The sequence below is a fragment of the Somniosus microcephalus genome, chromosome 3, assembly GCF_052327205.1.
Source record: "Somniosus microcephalus isolate GS21.2 chromosome 3, FLI_Smic_1.0, whole genome shotgun sequence".
Taxonomy (NCBI): domain Eukaryota; kingdom Metazoa; phylum Chordata; class Chondrichthyes; order Squaliformes; family Somniosidae; genus Somniosus; species Somniosus microcephalus.
Window position 1 is genome coordinate 206,493,424 of NC_140989.1, and position 21,756 is coordinate 206,515,179.

The window sequence follows — 21,756 nt, forward strand, 5'->3', positions numbered from 1 at the left end:
ATGCGACAGCATCTGTGTTTGTTGGCTGTGTGTAAATAAGCTTTCTGCAAAAGCCCTGAAATAACGTGATGACGTCATCACATTGGTCACGTGATGCCCCGAACGGCGGGAAACGTGATGACATCATGACTTCAGAGAGTGGGAGGTTCTAAGCCCAGACCTCATGTAACAAGCTGCTGAAAAGTCCTGTTTGCTGTTGCTCCTGCATGTTTTTGTTTTGTTCACTTGTTTGATTAAATTCAGTTGAATTATTGAACTGACTCGACTTCAGTGCTTCAGTTAGGGATAGATCGATTCCTACAAGTGTACATACCTGGATGGAGTGCTGTAATACAAGTGTATGTGTCTCTGGAGGGAGTGTTATAATCAAAGTGTACGTGTCTCTGCAGAGAGTGCTATAATACAAGTGAATGTGCCTCTGGAGGGAGTGCTATAATCGAAGTGTACGTGTCTCTTTAGGGAGTGCTGTCAAACCAGTGTACATGTCTCTGGATGGAGTGCTATAATAAAAGTGTATGTATCTCTGGAGGGAGTGCTAGAATAAAAGTGTACGTGTCTCTGGAGTGTGTGCTTTAATACAAGTGTACATGTCGCTGGAGGGAGTGCTATAATCAAAGTGTATGTCTCTCTGGAGGGAGTGCTGTAATACAAGTGTATGTGTCTTGGAGGGAGTGCTGTAATACAAGTGTACATGTCTTTGGAGTTTGTGCTATAACACAAGTGAACGTGTCTCTGGAGAGAGTGCTATAATACAAGTGTACGTGGCTGGAGGGATCGCAAAAATACAAGTGTACCTGTCTCTGGATGGAGTGCTAAAATTCAATAGTACGTGTCTCTGGAGGGAGTGCTATAATACAAGTGTACGTGTCTCTGGAGGAAGTGCTGTAAAGAAGTGTATGTGTCTCTGGAGGGAGTGCTATTATACAATTGTACGTGTCTGGATGTAGTGCTATAATACAAGTGTACGAGTCTCTGGAGGGAGTGCTACAATACAAGTGTACGTGTCTCTGGAGGGAGTGCTATAATACAAGTGTACGTGTCTCTGGAAGGAGTGCTATAATACAAGTGTGCGTGTCTCTGGAGGGAGTGCTATAATACAAGTGTACGTGTCTCTGGAGGGAGTGCTATAATACAAGTGTACGTGTCTCTGGAGGGAGTGCTGTAATACAAGTGTACGTGTCTCTGGAGGGAGTGCAATGATACAAGTGTACGTGTCTCTGGAGGGAGTGCTATAATACAAGTGTATGTGTCTCTGGTGTGATGGCTATAATCAAAGTGTACGTATCCCTGGCAGGAGTGCTATAAAACAAGTGTACTTGTCTCGAGGGAGTGCTATAATTAAAGTGTATGTGTCTCTGGTGTGAGTGCTATAATCAAAGTGTACGTCTCTCTGGAGGGAGTGCTATCATAATACAGGTGTACGTGTCGCTGGAGGGATTGCACTAATACAAGTGTACATGTCTATGCATGGAGTGCTAAAATTCAATAGTACGTGTCTCTGGAGGGAGTGCTATAATACAAGTGTACGTGTCTCTGGAGGGAGTGCTATAATACAAGTGTACGTGTCTCTGGATGGAGTGCTATAATACAAGTGTGCGTGTCTCTGGAGGGAGTGCTATAATACAAGTGCATGTGTCTCTGGAGGGAGTGCTATAATACAAGTGTACGTGTCTCTGGAGAGAGTGCCATAATACAAGTGTACGTCTCTCTGGAAGGAGTGCTATAATACAAGTGTCCGTGTCTCTGGATGGAGTGCTATAATACAAGTGTGCGTGTCTCTGGAGGGAGTGCTATAATACAAGTGTACGTGTCTCTGGAGGGAGTGCTGTAATACAAGTGTACGTGTCTCTGGAGGGAGTGCTATAATACAAGTGTACGTGTCTCTGGAGGGAGTGCTATAATACAAGTGTACGTGTCTCTGGAGGGAGTGCTGTAATACAAGTGTACGTGTCTCTGGAGGGAGTGCTGTAATACAAGTGTACGTCTCGCTGGAAGGAGTGTTATAATACAAGTGTACGTGTCTCTGGAGGGAGTGCTAAAATTCAAATGTACGTGTCTCTGGAGGGAGTGCAGTAATACAAGTGTATGTGTCTCTGGTGTGAGTGCTATAATCAAAGTGTACGTATCCCTGGCAGGAGTGCTATAAAACAAGTGTACTTGTCTCTGGAGGGAGTGCTATAATTCAAGTGTATGTGTCTCTGGAGTGTGTGGTTTTATAAAAGTGTATGTGTCTCTGGTGTGAGTGCTATAATCAAAGTGTACGTCTCTCTGGAGGGAGTGCTATCATAATACAGGTGTACGTGTCGCTGGAGGGATTGCACTAATACAAGTGTACATGTCTATGCATGGAGTGCTAAAATTCAATAGTACGTGTCTCTGGAGGGAGTGCTATAATACAAGTGTACGTGTCTCTGGAGCGAGTGTTATAATAGAAACATAGAAACATAGAAGATAGGAGCAGGAGTAGGCCATTCAGCCCTTCGAGCCTGCTCCACCATTCAATGAGATTATGGCTGATCATCCAAATTCAGTACCCTGTCCCTGCCTTCTCCCCATATCCCTTGATCCCTTTGGCCTTAAGAAATATATCCAACTCTTTTTTGAATATATTTAATGAACTGGCCTCCACTGCCCTCTGTGGCAGAGAATTCCACAGGTTCACCACCCTCTGGGTGAAGAAATTCCTCCTCATTTCAGTCCTAAATGGCTTACCCCTTATCCTTAGACTATGACCCCTGGTTCTGGACTCCCCGGCCATCATAAACGTCCTTCCTGCATCTAGTCTGTCCAAGCCTGACAGAATTTTATAGGTTTCGATGAGATCCCCTCTCAATCTTCTAAACTCCAGTGAGTATAAGCCCAATCGACACAATCTCTCCTCATACGTCATTCCTGCCATCCCAGGTATCATCCTGGTGAATCTTCGCTGCACTCCTTCCATGGCAAGAACGTCCTTCCTCAGGTAAGGCGACCAAAACTGCACACAATACTCAAGGTGCGGTCTCACCAAGGCCCTGTACAACTGTAGCAAGACATCCTTGTTCCTGTACTCGAACCCTCTTGCTACGAAGGCCAACATACCATTTGCCTTCTTAACCGCCTGCTGCACCTGCATGTTTACCTTCAGCGACTGGTGCACAAGAACACCCAGGTCTCTCTGCACTTCCCCTTCTCCCAATCTATTGCCATTCAAATAATAATCTGCCTTCCTGTTTTTGCCACCAAAGTGGATAACCTCACATTTATCCACATTATAGTGCATTTGCCATGTTTCTGCCCAATCACCCAACCTGTCCAAATCATACTGGAGTTTCACGACATCCTCCTCACAGCTTACCCTCACACCCAGCTTTGTGTCGTCTGCAAATTTGGAGATATTACATACAATGCAAGTGTATGTGTCTCTGGAGGGAGTGCTATAATACAAGTGTATGTGTCTCTGGAGGGAGAGCTGTAATACAAGTGTACGTGTCTCTGGAGGGAGTGCTATAATGCATGTGTACGTTTCTCTTGAGGGAATGCAATAATACAAGTGCACGTGTCTCTGGATGGAGTGGTATAATACAAGTGTATGAATCTCTGGAGGGAGTGCTATAATACAAGTGTACCTGTTTAAGGAGGGAGTGGTATAATACAAGTGTACGTGTCCCTGGAGGAAGTGCTATAATACAAGTGTACTAGTCTCTGGAGGGAGTGCTATAATACAAGTGTACTAGTCTCTGGAGGGAGTGCTATAATACAAGTGTACTAGTCTCTGGAGGGAGTGCTATAATACAAGTGTACTAGTCTCTGGAGGGAGTGCTATAATACATGTGTACTAGTCTCTGGAGGGAGTGCTATAATACAAGTGTACGTGTCTCTGGAGGGAGTGCTATAATACAAGTGTACGTGTCTCTGGAGGGAGTGCTACAATACCAGTGTATGTGTCTCTGGAGGGAGTGCTATAATACAAGTGTACGTGTCTCTGGAGGGAGTGCTACAATACCAGTGTATGTGTCTCTGGAGGGAGTGCTGTAATACAAGTCTACATGTCTCTGGAGGGAGTGCTATTATAAAAGTGTACGTGTCTCTGGAGGGTATGCTGTAATACAAGTGTACGTGTCTCTGGAGGGAGTGCAGTAATACAAGTGTAAGACTCTCTGGAATAAGTGCAATATTACAAGTATACCTGTCTCTGGAGGGCGTGCTATCGTAGAAGTGTAAGTGTCTCTGGATGTTGTGCTATAATACAAACGAACGTGTCTCTGGAGGGAGTGCAATAATACAAGTGTACGTGTCTGTGGAGGGAATGCAATAATACAAGTGTACGTGTCTCTAGAGGGAGTGCTATAACAGATATGTACGTGTCTCCGGAGGGAGTGCTTTAATAAAAGTGTATGTGTCTCAGGAGGGAATGCTATATTACAAGTGCTATAAAGAAGTGTACGTGTCCATGGAGGGAATGCAATAATACAAATGTACTTTTCTTTGGATGGATTGCTAATATACAAGTGTACGTGTCTGGATGGAGTGCTATTATATAAGTTTACGTGTCTCTGGAGGGATTGCTATAATACAATTGTACCTGTCTCTGGAGTGAGTGATAATATACAAGTGTATGGGTCTCTGGAGGGAGTGCTATAATACAAGTGTACGTGTCTCTGGAGGAAGTGCAATAATACAAGTGCACGTGTCTCTGGAAGTAGTGCTATAATACAAGTGTATGTGTCTCTGGAAGGAGTGCTGTAAGGGAGGCATCTTTTAACTGGTTTATGGTAATTTACCTGGTCAGCAGCCTTTGCCTCTGAGCTCTGACCAATTCCCGCCTTTTACCTGGTTTACGGTAATTCACCTGGTCAGCAGCCTTTTGCTGCTGCACTCTAAACCAATTTACAAACAGCGGTTTCGAATCGCTACCCCTCCTTCAGTGCTGAGTGGAGGAACTTATAATTTATGATTTTAAAACGGACAAGTGGTTTGGATGAGAGAAAAATCAAGTTTTATTATCTAAATAAACTACAATGAAAAGAATAAACTGTACCACACGAACACAGCAATTACAGTAAAACTATATAACAGGGGGTTGCAGATGGCGAAAACGAGGGATAAAATGGCTCCAATGTTACTTAAACAATCTTAGCAATTCCCTTAAATCGCCACCCCAAACTCCTTGCTAGGTAGTCTTGTTGAGGAGTCAGAACACCCTGGACACCTGTGGTCCAGTGAAGTAGAAAGAGAGAGAGAGATAGCTTCTCAGCAGCTATCTTATATACCTGGTGAGCCCCCTGCCATTCTGCCTTGCAAGGGCTGTGTGCAAAATTGCCACCCAAAGTGTCCAATACACAAGAGAAAGCTGTGATTGTCTAACTCAGAGTGGTTGGACTGGGTTAATGTGTCTTCCGGAGCTCCCTGGGCTGAAACAAAAGGGAAATACAACTGCTCTATTGTCCAGAATGCTAGGTGATTTAAACCCATTCAATTCTTAAATGGATCCCATTCAAGATCCAAAAGTCTCTTCTGCAGTTTCGATGTATCCACTCGATATACAAACAAATGCTAATAGCATTCAATTGCTTTGTAAACAAAGCATTGTCCTGTGGTCATCTGGAACCACAATTGATTGACAGTCTTGAGTGCTTCGCAAACAAAGTTCCTTTGTTCATGCTGGCAGTTTCAAGCACTCGCTCTTAGAGTCAACATTGTAGAACGTTTTGTAAACGGGCATCGATTGTCCTGCTGCAGGGGGGGTGGGGACTCCCCTTTGATTGGCAGCTCCATTGAACCTTACTTCCAGACACAGAAAGCTGCTTTCCAAGTCCTTTGTCTTCGACCATGTGGTGTGACAGCCATTTTTACCCCTGGAAATTTAAAAGCACAACGCCCAGGGATTCATTAATCAAAAAAATTAATCTTCAGCACTGTAAATTATTGCGAATTCTTACAGTCCGCCCTTGGATACTTCCAGCTTGCTTGTAGTATCCTCTTGAAGAAATGAGCAATAATTTCTGACCCCTCACAAACAACCATCCCCTGTATTTACCTAATAGCTATCTGCAACTGATCCCCGTCCCGTCTATTCCCCTAAAATTCAAGAAAAAAACCATGGTACGGTAGGCATCTTACAGATACTTCAGTTTGCAATAAGGGGTCTCATACCCCTACACCTTTGTAAAATTATACAATGTAAACCAAATTTACAATCACTTTTTTTACATCATAACTTATTACAAAATGTTGCAATCTTAGTTACACAATGTAATCAAAATGATCCCAAGCACGGAGAGGGTCCTACGCGTCTGCTCAACTTGGAGTTGTAACACAAAATAAAAAACACATTAAACATTTGAAACAACATGCTTAAATAAACCCCGATCATCACGTGCCGATGATGGGTCACGAAATTCGAGTGGGTATTGCTCCTCCCACTCGGGCAGTAAAAGCATCTTCCACCCCCCTTTGATCGTCTTAAACTTTAAAACAGGCAGAATGGATTTACAGACCAGCCTGCTCCGCCAGCCCTGAGCCATTCTCTTGTCCCTGTGTGGAGGCGGGGTACCCCTCCTGTTCAAAATATATCTTCGCACAGACCGAGACTGGGGAGCATGGGATCCCTGGAGGGAGTGCTATAATACAAGCGTACGTGTCTCTGCAGGGAGTGCTATAATACAAGTGTACGTGTCTCTGGAGGGAGTGCTATAATACAAGTGTACGTGTCTCAGGAAGGAGTGTTATAAAAATAATGTACGTGTCTCTGGAGGGAATGCAATAATACAAGTTTACGTGTCTCTGGAGGGAGTGCTATAATACAAGTGTACGTGTCTCTGGAAGTAGTGCTATAATAAAAGTGTATGTGTCTCTGGAGGGAGTGCTATAATACAAGTGTACATGTCTCTGGATGCAGTGCTGTAATTCAAGCATACTTGTCTCTGGAGGGATTGCTATGATACAAATGTAAGGTTCTCTGGAGGGATTGCAATAATACAAATGTATGTGCCTGTGGAGGTAGTGCTATAATACAAGCGTACGGGTCTCTGGAGGGAGTGCTATAATACAAGCGTACGTGTCTCTGGAGTGAGTGCTATAATACAAGTGTACGTGTCTCTGGAGGGAGAGCTATAATACAAGCGTACGTGTCTCTGGAGGGAGTGCTATAAAACAAGTGTATGTTTCTCTGGATGGAGTGCTATAATACAAGTGTACGTTTCTCTGGAGGGAGTGCTTTAATACAAGTGTACGTGTCTCTGGAGAGAGTGATATAATACAAGTGTACGCGTCTCTGGAGGGAGTGCTATAAAACAAGTGTGTGTTTCTCTGGATGGAGTGCTTTAATACAAGTGTACGCGTCTCTGGAGAGAGCGATATAATACAAGTGTACGCGTCTCTGGAGGGAGTGCTATAATACAAGTGTGCGTTTCCCTGGAGGGAGTGCTATAATACAAGTGTACGTGTCTCTGGAGAGAGTGATATAATACAAATGTACGCGTCTCTGGAGGGAGTGCTATAAAACAAGTGTGTGTTTCTCTGGAGGGAGTGCTGAAATACAAGTGTAAGTGTCTCTGGATGTTGTGCTATAATACAAGTGCATGTGTCTCTGGAGGGAGTGCCATAATACAAGTGTACGTCTTGCTGGTGGGAGTGCTATTATACAAGTGTACGTGTCTCTGGAGGGAGTGTTACAATAGAAGTGTTCCTGTCTCTGGAGGGAGTGCTATAATACAAGCGTATGTCTGGAGGGAGGGAGTGCTATAATACACATGTACGTGTCTCTGGATGGAGTGCTATAATACAAGTGTGCTTCTCTCTGGATGGAGTGCTATAATACAAGTGTACGTGTCTCTGGAGGGAGGGCTTTCATAATACAGGTGTACGTGTCGCTGGAGGGAGTGCTATAATACAAGTGTACAAGTCTCTGGAGGGAGTGCTATAATACTAGTGTAGGTGTCTCTGGATGGAGTGCTAAAATTTAAATGTACGTGTCTCTGGAGGGAGTGCTATAATACAGGTGTACCTGTCTCTGGTGTGAGTGCTATAATACAAGTGTACGTGTCCCTGCCGGGCGTGCAATAATACAAGTGTACGTGTATCTGGAGAAGTGCTATAATATCAGTGTACGTGTCTCTGGAGGGAGTGCTATAATACAAGTGCACGTGTCTGTGGAGGGGGTGCTATAATTCAAGTGCACGTGTCTCTGGAGGGGGTGCTATAATTCAAGTGCACGTGTCTCTGGAGGGAGTGCTATAATTCAAGTGCACGTGTCTCTGGAGGGAGTGCTATAATTCAAGTGCACGTGTCTCTGGAGGGAGTGCTATAATACAAGTGTATGTGTCTCTGGAGGAAGTGCAATAATACAAGTGTACGTGTCTCTGGAGGGAGTGCTATAAAACAAGTGTGCATATTTCTCTGGATGGAGTGCTATAATACAAGCGTACGTGTCTCTGGAGGGAGTGCTATAATACAAGTGTTGATTAAAACAGTTGATTAAAGCTTTGTTTAACGCTTAGACCAAGTGCCTAGTAGTTTTCTTACGTCAAAGGGCATCCGAGGTGGCCATGATGGTGACTTAAACTGAAAGTTTGATTTTGCTTGCATTTAGCACAAATTCCGATCTTGGTAAAGGAGTTGCAGTGTGGTGATTATGTCCCTGCGGGAAGATCATTAAGAAGCTGCTTCGTACTGAAATTTTCTGCTCTGCTCATTAAAGCGGCTGCACAGCATTTTGTTGGCCAGCGCTTGACCTAACGCCCGCTCCTAACAGCGACCAACTGATTGTGAGTAAACAATTGTTGCTGAGTATCTTGAGTGCTACTTAAAAGTATGTCAACTTTTACTGTTCATTTTCTGCTGGAGATTTGAAGAGGACTTTTGTAAAACATCAAAGAGTTTCTGGGACACTTTGACAAGACTTCATGAACACTGGAATTTCTGGAAATTCACTGAGGACTTCACCTAAAAAGAGTAAGTGCTGTGCTACTGTACCTTATTGGGCACCTTATAGGACTCACCAGGAGAATAGTCATGCTTGGTCATCGGCATCTTGCTAAAGGTCCCCCTTGGTCTGCAGGAGGAATGAGAGGAGGACTTGCAGCCAGGCAGAGCAGCACCAGCTGCTGCAGGAGACAGAGACTGGAGGGACAGGAGGGCGAGGTGGACTCTTCCCCCCACCCCACCCCCCCCCGCATGGGTACAGGACAGCCCTCCTCCTCTGGATCTCGTCCACCAGGACCTCCAGTGCCGCATCTGAGCATCTGTGCACCCACTCCCTCGGTCCTTGAGTTATCCTGAACATGCCACTATGTGCCAGCCAGAGCACTCCACCCCCTCAGTGGAAGTGGATGTGAGGGGCCTACATATACTGCACCATGAAAATTGCTTCTAATCAAAACTTGAGTGCTAAACCTACAGGTGTCTGTTCTGGCGCCTCCAGGCAAGTTCAAATTATGGTACTCAGCAAATACGACCAAAATTGTGTGCCAAATCCACACTTTCAAATAGGCTAGTCTTATTAGCACTGCACCCATTTAGTGCCTGTTTCTAACCTATCATCCAAATAACCCCCTTAATATCTCTGGAGGGAGTGCTAGAATATAATATACGTGTATATGGAGCAAGTGCAATAATACATGTGTACTTGTCCCTGGAGTGGTTGCTAGGTACGTGTCTGTGGAGGGATGGTATGCCTTGGTGCAAGAGAGGGTGCGGAGCCTGAGGGAGCAGACGTGGAGCAGGTTGTGCAGTGGGTAATTCTGGCAGTGCCTGAGTTCAGGAATTGTGACTCGCTAACAGTCTCTGTGTGTTTCTTGGCAATGGCATGTCCAGTTTTCCTTAACCCTTTCACTCCATTCGAATACATGATTCTGGCCACCATCATTGCCAACTGTGTCGTACTGGCCCTGGAGCAGCACCTGCCAAACGGAGACAAGACTCCCATGGCCAAAAGTCTGGTGAGTGAGGACCTGGGGGGTGAGAAGCTGGGTGGGGGGGTGAGAAGCTGGGTGGGTGGGCGAGGGGCTGGGTGGGTGAGCGAGGAGCTGGGTGGGTGGGCGAGGGGTGGGTGGGTGGGCGAGGGGCTGGGTGGGTGGGCGAGGGGTGGGTGGGTGGGCGAGGGGCTGGGTGGGTGGGCGAGGGGTGGGTGGGTGGGCGAGGGGTGAGTGGGCAAGGGGCTGGGTGGGTGGGCGAGGGGTGAGTGGGCGAGGGGTGAGTGGGCGAGGGGCTGGGTGGGTGGGCGAGGGGCTGAGTGGGTGGGCGGGTGGGTGAGGAGTTGGGTGGGTGGGCGAGGGGCTGGGTGGGTGGGTGGGCGAGGGGCTGGGTGGGTGGGCGAGGGGTGGGTGGGTGGGCGAGGGGCTGGGTGAGTGGGCGAGGGGTGGGTGGGTGGGCGAGGAGCTGGGTGGGTGGGCGAGGGGCTGGGTGGGTGGGCGAGGGGCTGGGTGAGTGGGCGAGGGGTGGGTGGGTGGGCGAGGGGCTGGGTGGGTGGTTGGGTGGGCGAGGGGCTGGGTGGGTGGGTGAGGGGCTGGGTGAGTGGGCGAGGGGCTGGGTGGGTGAGCGAGGGGCTGGGTGGGTGAGCGAGGGGCTGGGTGGGTGAGCGAGGAGCTGGGTGGGGGGGTGAGTGGGCGAGGGGCTGGGTGGGTGAGCAAGGGGCTGGGTGGGTGAGCGAGGAGCTGGGTGGGTGGGCGAGGGGTGGGTGGGTGGGTGAGGAGCTGGGTGGGTGCGCGAGGGGCTGGGTGAGTGGGCGAGGGGCTGGGTGGGTGAGCGAGGGGCTGGGTGGGTGAGCGAGGAGCTGGGTGGGTGGGCGAGGAGCTGGGTGGGTGGGTGAGGATCTGGGTGGGTGGGTGGGTGAGGAGCTGGGTGGGTGGGTGAGGAGCTGGGTGCATGGCTAAGGAACTGGAATATAGGACTGGGGTCCCCCCTTATATATGATCATTATCCCCTCAGCCATGGATGGGGTTGGCGGGGGCTGGGGTGTTGGAGGGGGCATATTTGTCCCCATTTTATGGGTTACCTTGGGAAACCAACTTTCAGTCAAAGTCGTTCTCTGATATCATAGGTGGTAAAAAAACATTCTCTTAATCTTTCGATAAGTGGTCAATCCTGTTGTCTCCCTTTTTATTCCCACTGCCCTTCTCCTCCTCTAGGAACAAACTGAGCCCTATTTTATTGGGATCTTCTGCTTCGAGGCTGGGATTAAAATTGTGGCTCTGGGATTTGTGTTCCATAAAGGATCATATCTTCGGAATGGGTGGAACGTAATGGATTTCATCGTAGTCCTGAGTGGGTAAGTGACTCCAGGCTCCTTTACTACATAGAATGTACAGCACAGAAACAGGCCATTCGGCCCAGCAGGTCTATGCTGGTGTTTATGCTCCACACAAACCTCCTCCCAACCCTCTTCATCTCCCCTACAGCATATTCTTCTATTCCTTTCTCCCTCATGCACGTATGCAGCTTCCCCTTAAATGCATCTATGGTATTCGCCTCAACAACTCCCTGTGGTAGCGAGTTCCATATTGTCACCACTCTCTGGGTAAATAAGTTTCTCCTGAATCTTCTCTACATCTAACCTATCAAACCCCTTCATAATTTTAAAGACCTTTATTTGGTCTCCCCTCAGTCTTCTCTTTTCTTAGAAGAGGTATGAGGGGCTAGTGGATGGTGAGATTGTCGAAATAGGAGCATGGTAAGAAGGCCTTTAGATTGTCCTGGTGAGTGGCACTAAAATTAGAAACTTGCCTGAATAGACTTCGGCCTTTCCCCAGAGGCCCCCAGAGGCCCTGCAGCCTTCGAGTGTCCGAGGGCAGGCATTATATTGGGACACCGTATTGACGGATGGAGCAGGAGTCCCAGGAGGTCTTGGGGCATTGTGATGGGACTGGAGAAACTGATGATATCGGGTTCCATCAGACCCTTTTCTCTCTTCATGGTCTGGGGCATTGGGGGTGGGTGGGTAGGTGAGCATTAATTTCCACGGTGAAGTAAGGAGAGAAGTCTACCTGAATACATTTAACTTAAAGCGAGGTTTAATGTGATGCTTCAGTCGCTTTTGAAGTCTGCAAGTGAGATCTTATCTTGGTGTCAGCCATGGCTCAGCTGGCTCTCTCGCCTCTGAGTCAGAAGGTCGTGGGTTCAAGTCCCACTCTGGAGACTTGAGCCCATAATCCAGGCTGACACTCCAGTACAGTACTTAGTGAGTGCTGCACTGTCGAAGGTGCCGTCTTTCAGATGAGGTGTCCTGGCCAACATTTATCCCTCAACCAATATCATTAAAAACAGATTATCTGGTTGTTTGTGGGATCTTGCTGTGCACAAATTGGCTGCCACGTTTCCTACATTACAATAGTGACCACACCTCAAAACTAAATTTATTGTGAAGCACTTTTCGATGTACTGAGGTTGTGAAAGCTTCGATAGAAATGTGAGCTCGTTCTCTCTTTCTTTCTTATGAAGGAATCAAATGAGTCCAGCAGCTAAAAGCCATTACCAGACAGCACTGACAACAACTTGCATTTATATTGCACCTTTGACACAATAAACTGTCCCAGGGCGCTTCACTTGAGCGTTATCAGACAAAATTTGGCCTGTTAGTTTACCCAGATCTGTTAGGGAACTCAAGGCAAGGATAAGTGCTGTGAAAAGGTTTGGGAATGAAGTGTAATCTAAGAACTAAGTGGTAAGAAAGGAAGTAGATATCCAAACACATGGGACCAATATGTTATGTTCATAAATAAATAAACATTTTCATTATGAACAGCTAGCTTGTGCTAGTCATTTATTCAGCCATGTGGACTAGTATACAGGCATCCATCTTGACTACTGCCTTGTGGGTAGCCCACCACTAAACATACAGCTCCACCTCGTGTACCATTCTAGAATGACATGTCACTGATCATTACATCCCCCTTCCTTTGAGGTTAAACAAAATCAATATCAATCAACTTTCAAGAAAAACGATAAAGATGATATCAGTAACACTTTTGTTAGTGCTCTATAAACCTTCGAATGAACTTGTTTTTTTTTACTTAACGACATAAACATCTTCACAACAGTCAACACATTTTCAAAGCTTTACTTTATGAACTCTAAGCTTTTCATTCTTTTATTATAGTTTTCTTTGTACTCAAAGATTAAGTCTATCAGGCTTTTTTACTTCACGTCTGGATCTTCTCAGCACAGGTAAGTCTGATGTGTTTGCATGAGAGCCTGTTTGTGTGTTTGTGTTAGATTGTTCTGGTGGTGAGTGACAAGATTCAGTTGCGGCATTGTCATCGATTTGCTCTTGGATAGTTTCTTGTGTTTTCAGGAGGGAACAGCGGTTCCTCCTGAGAATCTGTCCTTCCTCAGTTCTAACCTTGGTCCTACTTCCTCAAGAACTGTAGCTTTCCTGTTCCATGCATCTGGATCTTCAATCTTGACAACATCATCGCTTGTCAATGGTTTCAGAGTTTTGGGTGACTTGTCATAGATTGATTTCTGTTTCAGCTTTAACAGTTGAAGTCTCTGTCTCAGTTCCTTACTCTGCTTTTCTTTTGCACAGCAGGGTAGCATGGTGCGCAACTTGCGACCCATTAGGAGTTCAGCAGGTGAAGAACCACAGTCTAAAGCGGAGGCTCGGTAGCTCAGCAGGGCGAGATAAGAATCAGACTTGCTTTCTGTTGCTTTCTTCAGTAGCTGTTTGAGAACTTGAACACCTTTCTCTGCCTTACCATTCGACTGAGCATACAGAGGACTGGATGTGATGTGCTGAAAGTCATAATGTACTGCAAACTGTTGCCACTCCTTACAGTTGAAGCATGGACCATTGTCGCTAACGGCAATCCTGGGAATCCCATGTCTGGCGAAGATGGATTTAACATGCATTATGACACTGCTTGCTGATGTGCTTGAGAGCAGCGCCATCTCAGGATAGTTAGAATAGTAGTCAATCACTTATAGATAGTCTTTACCATTCAAATGAAAAAGGTCCATACCAACCTTTTGATGTTGGTAAGTCAGCTACAATCATTGGTTCCTTTGCTTGTTTGTTTTGGTGTTTCTGACATGTCTCACATTTGCCTATCATGTTCTCAATGTCCTTACTTATGCCAGGCCAATAAACAGTGTCTCTTGCTCTCCTTTTGCATTTTTCAATTCCGAGGTGTCCCTCATGAATCCTTTTAAGCATGTCTCGACGTAGAGCCTGTGGAATGACTATTCTATTCTGTTTTAGTAATAGTCCACTTGCGACACTCAACTCTGACCTGTTGTGAATGTACTTTGGACAGGAACCTTTTGGCCAACCATGATGAATGTTCTCTATTACTGTTTGTAATACTGTATCTTTTACTGTTTCTTCTGCTATTTGCTTTGATTTTGTGTCTGACACGGGCAGCGCAGCAGTGACCATACTCACATGAACATCCACGTCTTCCTCAGTAGAGCTCACATGACTCATTGTGGGGACTATGTGTTTGCCTGGTGTGTAGATCAGTTCAAAGTCATATCTTTGCAGCTTCATCTTGAGTCATTCAGACCTGAAACTCATTCAGGTTTTTTTTTTACGATGGCAACCAGTGGGCAGTGGTCTGTCTCAACTGTGAAGGTGGGAAGTCCATATATGTAGCCATGGAACTTTTCTAGTCCAACTACCAAGCCTAGACATTCCTTTTCAATCTGGGCGTATCGACATTCAGAATCAGTCATAGACCTGGAGGCATAGGCAACAGGCTTCCAATCTTCACCCTCTGCTTGTAGCCATCTTTTGATGCATCCGTTGACACTTTGATTCTCTTTGTTGGGTCAAAGAAGGTGAGTACAGGTGTGGTTGTCAGCACTGTTTTGAGGTTCATCCACTCTTGTTCATGTCTTTCTGTCCATGCAAACTCATTTGTTTTATGTAGTAGGTCTCGCAGACAGGCTGTCTTGGCTGACAAGTTAGGAATGAACTTTCCAATGAAGTTTATCATCCCCATGATGCGTAGCACTCCTTTTTTGTCAGTGGGTCGGGGCATTTTGAGTATGGCGTTTACTTTTACCATATCTGGCTCTATTCCTTTACCAGATAGATTATTTCCTGGGAAAGTGACTTCCTGGACGCCAAACTGACACTTGGCTTTGTTGAGCTTCAGTCCATTCCGGCGTATGCTCTGTAGCACTTTAGTCAGTCTCTCATTGTGTTCTTTCAGTGTGGAGCCCCAGATGATGATGTCATCAACGTAGACCCGAACTCCTTCCAGACCTTCAATTATGTGTTCCATCGCTCTATGAAAGATTTCAGATGCAGATATTATCCCAAAAGGCATTCTGAGGAAACAATACCTGCCAAATGGTGTGTTGAAGGTACAGTATTTGGTGCTCTCTTCATCCAGTTTTAGTTGCCAAAATCCTTGTGAGGCATCGAGCTTTGTGAAGTATCTGGCACCTGACATTTCACTGGTGATTTCTTCTCGCTTGGGAATTTGGTAGTGTTCACGTTTTATGTTTGCATTTAAGTCCTTTGGATCCATGCATACTCTTAGATCATTGTTCTTTTTCTTTACACATACCATGGAGTTAACCCAGTCTGTTGGCTCTTTGACTTTCCTGATGACTCCTAGTGTGGTCATTCTGTCCAGTTCTTTCTTGAGCCGGTCACGCAGGGGTGCTGGAACTCTCCGTGGAGCATGCACCACTGGCTGAGCATCCTCCTTTAGCTGGATCTTGTAAATGAATGGTAGAACTCCAAATCCTTTGAACACATCCTGGAAATTACTCACTACAGAATCCAGCGAGTCATCTGGTCTGCTTATGGCACAGTTTATACGGTAGACTCTCTTGACCAGTTCTAAGTCCTCACCAGCTTTGTCACCTAGCAGTGAATCAAGTCCTACAGCCACAACAGAAAACATGAGATGATGCACTTTGTCTTGGACTGTCACTTTAATTCGGCATACACCTAAGCTATCTAGTTTCTGACCATTATAGTTCTTCAGTAGTACTGACTTTTTCTGTATTTTGGGCTTTTCTTTCATATTTTTAATGTCACTCATAATGAAAGTTTGCTTTTGCCCCAGTGCCTAGTTTCAATGTAACTAATGCTCCATTTACCTGCAGTGGCATCATCCATTTGTCCTCTTTTACTGCATTAACTTTATGTTCAGCATTGTCCATTCCTGAGGGCTGCACATTTTCTGTATCATTTTCTATATTGTCACATGACACCATTCCTACAAAAAATGTCTCACTTAAATCAGTGCACTCAATCACATTGACTTGTTGCCCTTTCTTTGTTTTTACTTTTGAAAAGCATTGTTTGGCAAAGTGATTCTTTCCATTACATTTTGTGCACATTTTCCCAAACGCTGGGCTTGTCTTGGCTGGTGCTGGTAACCACAGCGTTTACAATTAAAAATTCCATCCTCCGATTGCTTTGCATTTCTGTTCTGCCCATGTTTCTTCCCTTTGTAGGACACAGCACCGACAGCAGCACAGTCACTCATTACAGTCGCATCATTATTAATTTCACTGAAAGTCTTTGCGTGCTGTTGAGCTAGCTCACTGGCATGGCATATTTTCACAGCATTCTCCAATGTTAGTTTGGTTTCACTCAACAAACATTCCCTGACCTTTTTAACATGAATACCAAACACAATCTGTTCACGAATCATGGATGATTTCAGTTCAGAGAAATTACATGTCTGTGCTTTCAGTTTCAGATCGGTCACAAAGCTATCAAAAGTCTCATTTTGCTGCTGAGTCCGTGAACGGAACACGTACCTCTCATAGGTCTCATTCTTTTTGGGAGAACAATGTGTATCAAACTTCTTTAGCACATCGACCATTTTTTCTCTGTCCTCCTCTTGATTAAATACAAACGTATTAAATACCTCTATCACCTGCGGCCTGCAACCATGAGCAGTAATGCTATTTTCTTTGCATCTGGCATCATACCGAACCCGATGGCGGCAATGTAGAGTTCGAATTGTTGTTTGAAAGTCCGCCAATTGCAGTCGACATTCCTGTTATGTTTATAAATAAATAGACGTTTTCATTATGAACAGCTAGCTTGTGCTAGACATTTATTCAGCCATGTGGACTAGTATACAGTATCCATCTTGACTACTGCCTTGTGTGTAGCCCCCTACTGAACATACAGCCCCACCTAGTGTACCATTCTAGAATGACATGTTACTGATCATTACATCCCCCTTCCTTAGAGGTTAAACAAAATCAATATCAATCAATCATAACGACATAAACATCTTCACAACAGTCAACACATTTTCAAAGCTTTACTTTATGATCTCTAAGCTTTTCATTCTTTTATTATAGTTTTCTTGTGTTGTCAGGAGGGAACGGCGATTCCTCCTGAGAATCTGTCCTTCCTCAATTCTAACAGTGTATGACTTTGGTCCTACTTCCTCAAGAACTGTAGCTTTCCTGTTCCATGCATCTGGATCCTCAATCCTGACAACATCATCCCTTGTCAATGGTTTCAGAGTTTTGGATGACTTGTCACAGATTGATTTCTGTTTCAGCTTTAACAGTTGAAGTCTCTGTCTCAGTTCCTTACTCTGCTTTTCTTTTGCACAGCAGGGTAGCGTGGTGCGCAACTTGCGACCCATTAGGAGTTCAGCAGGTGAAGAACCATAGTCTAAAGGGGAGGCTCAGCAGCGCAGCAGTGACCATACTCACATGAACATCCACGTCTTCCTCAGTAGAGCTCACATGACTCATTGTGGGTGCTCGGGATAGTGCATCTGCTAACACTGTCAGTTCAAAGTCATATCTTTGCAGCTTCATCATGAGTCATTGAATCCTTGGAGACATCTCATTCAGGTTTTTTTTTATGATGGCAACCAGTGGACAGTGGTCTGTCTCAACTGTGAAGGTGGGAAGTCCATATATGTAGCCATGGAACTTTTCTAGTCCAACTACCAAGCCTAGACATTCCTTTTCAATCTGGGCGTATCGACACTCAGAATCAGTCATAGACCTGGAGGCATAGGCAACAGGCTTCCAATCTTCACCCTCTGCTTGTAGCAGGACTGCGCCTAGGCCATCTTTTGATGCATCTGTTGACACTTTGCTTCTCTTTGTTGGGTCAAAGAAGGTGAGTACAGGTGTGGTTGTCAGCACTGTTTTGAGGTTCATTCACTCTTGTTCATGTCTTTCTGTCCATGCGAACTCATTTGTTTTATGTAGCAGGTCTCGCAGACAGGCTGTCTTGGCTGACAAGTTAGGAATGAACTTTCCAATGAAGTTTATCATCCCCATGATGCGTAGCACTCCTTTTTTGTCAGTGGGTCGGGGCATGTTGAGTATGGTGTTTACTTTTTCCATATCTGGCTCTATTCCTTTACCAGATAGATTATCTCCTAGGAAAGTGACTTCCTGGATGCCAAACTGACACTTGGCTTTGTTGAGCTTCAGTCCATTCCGGCGTATGCTCTGTAGCACTTCAGTCAGTCTCTCATTGTGTTATTTCAGTGTGGAGCCCCAGATGATGATATCATCAACATAGACCCGAACTCCTTCCAGACCTTCAATTATGTGTTCCATCACTCTATGAAAGATTTCAGATGCAGATATTATCCCGAAAGGCATTCTGAGGAAACAATACCTGCCAAATGGTGTGTTGAAGGTACAGTATTTGGTGCTCTCTTCATCCAGTTTTAGTTGCCAAAATCCTTGTGAGGCATCGAGCTTTGTGAAGTATCTGGCACCTGACATTTCACTGGTGATTTCTTCTCGCTTGGGAATTTGGTAGTGTTCACGTTTTATGTTTGCATTTAAGTCCTTTGGATCCATGCATACTCTTAGATCATTGTTCTTTTTCTTCACACATACCATGGAGTTAACCCAGTCTGTTGGCTCTTCGACTTTCCTGATGACTCCTAGTGTGGTCATTCTGTCCAGTTCTTTCTTGAGCCGGTCACGCAGGAGTGCTGGAACTCTCCGTGGAGCATGTACCACTGGCTGAGCATCCTCCTTTAGCTGGATCTTGTAAGTGAATGGTAGAACTCCAAATCCTTTGAACACATCCTGGAAATTATTCACTACAGAATCCACCGAGTCATCTGGTCTGCTTATGGCACAGTTTATACGGTAGACTCTCTTGACCAGTTCTGAGTCCTCACAAGCTTTATCACCTAGCAGTGAATCAAGACCTTCAGCCACAACAGAAAACATGAGATGATGCACTTTGTCTTGGACTGTCACTTTAAGTCTGCATACACCTAAGCTAACTATTTTCTGTCCATTATAGTTCTTCAGTAGTATGGACTTTTTCTGTATTTTGGGCTTTTCTTTCATATTTTTAATGTCACTCATACTGATTAAGTTTGCTTTTGCCCCAGTGTCTCGTTTCAATGTAACTAATGCTCCATTTACCTGCAGTGGGATCATCCATTTGTCCTCTTTTACTGCATTAACTTTATGTTCAGCATTGTCCATTCCTGAGGGCTGCACATTTTCTGTATCCTTTTTGATATTGTCATATGACACCATTCCTACAAAAAATCTCACTTAAATCAGTGTCCTCAATCACATTGACTTGTTGCCCTTTCTTTGTTTTTACTTTTGAAAAGCATTGTTTGGCAAAGTAATTCTTTCCATTACATTTTGTGCACATTTTTCCAAACGCTGGGCATTGTCTTGACTGGTGCTGGTAATCACAGCATTTACAAAAGACATTTATTCAGCCATGTGGACTGGTATACAGTATCCATCTTGACTACTGCCTTGTGGGTAGCCCCCTACTAAACATACAGCTCCACCTAGTGTACCATTCTAGAATGACATGTTACTGATCATTACAATTCCCTGTGAGTTTCAAACCCTCCGGTGGCTTCAAATTCTCCATGTCGTGTTTCACAATATTCAGCAGATATTACCAATCCTGTTACCATGTTATGTTCATAAATAAATAGACGTTTTCATTATGAACAGCTAGCTTGTGCTAGTCATTTATTCAGCCATGTGGACTAGTATACAGGCATCCATCTTGACTACTGCCTTGTGGGTAGCCCACCACTAAACATACAGCGCCACCTAGTGTACCACTCTAGAATGACATGTTACTAATCATTACAGGAGAGGTGAGCCTGGAAACTAGATATCGATAAACCCTGGACTGGGAGCAGTGTTTCAGAGCAAGATATAGTTCATGATACCTGCTCCCCCAGACAGCACAAGGATCAGAAAGAGTGATCAACGTGGATTAAAAGATGCAAAGAGTCCTGGAAGAGATAGAAGCAAAGTTGATGAAGTTTTCCAGTTTGGGGCAAAAGCAGGAAGTGGCATCGAAAGTCATCATTGTACCAGAAAAAGAGGCGAGGGAGGGTACCCGAACAAAAACTATTCCACGTATCCCATGAAAAGACAGGCACAGCTTGGACCCAAGCGTGTTCCCTAAGGGCCCTGCCTGGACTGCCTATGAGAATCCTTTGTGGGAGCTAACAAAACGAGTGCAGAAGGGGGCTATTGAGTGATGAGAAACTGCTCAGGGGCTTTCTTGTATGATGAAGGCATGCACTTCGCACAATCCCATCACTGGGCAGCAGTGGCCCAGACTGCCGCTGGATGAGGGACCTCAGCAGCTGTTTCTGCTGATTCACCAGCTTGTGCCCAGGTCCCTCATAGGCACTAATGTGTTCATTTGTTCTCATGGCTATGGCAGATGCCCAGGCACCTCCCTTCCCCTCCCACCCACCACCACCACCTCTGGACCAGGCACATCACATCTCATTCCATCTCTCCACATGAGGCTGTCAGCAATAGTTTCCATCATAAATTGGGGTCAGACTGTCAGAGTTTCATAACAACTTGCATTTATACAACGTCTTTAACGTAAGACGTCCCAAGGTGCTTCACAGGAGCATTATCAGAAAAACATTGACACCAATTCACATAAGGAGATATTAGGACCAGTGACAAAAAGCATGGCCAAAGAGGTAGGTTTTATGGAGAGTCTTAAAGGAGGGTAGAGAGGTGGAGAGGTTTAGAAAGGGAATTCCAGAACTTGGGGCCTCGGCAACTGAAGGCACGGCCACCAATGGTGGGGCGAAGGGAGTGGGGGATGCAAGTACTGGACTGCAGCATACAAACAGATGACAGTTTGGAGGAGCTGATATACACACACAAGCTTCACTTCATTTGGTCCATTTTTATAACCATTTTCCCCAGAACATCCCCTGTGTGTTGCTGAAAGTGTTGTTTTCCCCACCACCTGGTGCTTGAATGGCAAAGATCTCCCTGTGAAGAGTGCTGATTTTACAACTTGTTCACTTAATAGAAGCTATAAGCAGAAGCTCTGTGGTCTCAATAATCCACATTGCTGCAGCTTAAAGGAAAGAAAAACTTGTATTTCTACAGCACCTTTCACCACCAAGATGTCCCAAAGCGCTTTACAGCCAATGAAGTACTTAGGAACATCGGAACAGGAGGAGGCCATTCAGCCCCTCGAGCCTGTTCCAACTTTCAGTGAGATCATGGCTGATCTGCAACCTAACTCCATATACCCGCCTTTGGCTCATATCCCTTAATACCTTTGGTTAACAGAAATCTAGCAATCTCCGATTCAAAATTTACAATTGATCTAGCACCAATTGCTGTTTGCGGAAGAGAGTTCCAAACTACTGCCACACTTTGTGTGAAGAAGTGTTTCCTAATTTCACTCCTGAAAGGTCTGGCTCTAATTTTAAGACTGCCAGCTAGTCCTAGAATCCCCAACCAGCAGAAATAGTTTCTCTCAATCTACCCTATCTGTTCGCCTTAATATGTTGAAAACTTCGATCAGATCACCCTTAACCTAAATTCTTGGAAATACAA

General features: G+C 45.2%; 1 protein-coding gene across 1 annotated transcript in view; it reads left to right on the forward strand.

Moving 5' to 3' along the window:
• The first annotated feature begins 9,782 nt into the window (after positions 1 to 9,782).
• LOC147121682 (putative voltage-dependent R-type calcium channel subunit alpha-1E) overlaps positions 9,783 to 21,756 on the forward strand; it is a 1,254,166-nt gene continuing 1,242,192 nt past the window's right edge. Inside the window, exons 1-2 of the mRNA XM_085977984.1 lie at positions 9,783 to 9,920; positions 11,109 to 11,248. Coding sequence (XP_085834110.1) covers positions 9,783 to 9,920; positions 11,109 to 11,248 — 278 coding nt within the window. The remainder of the gene's footprint in view (positions 9,921 to 11,108; positions 11,249 to 21,756) is intronic.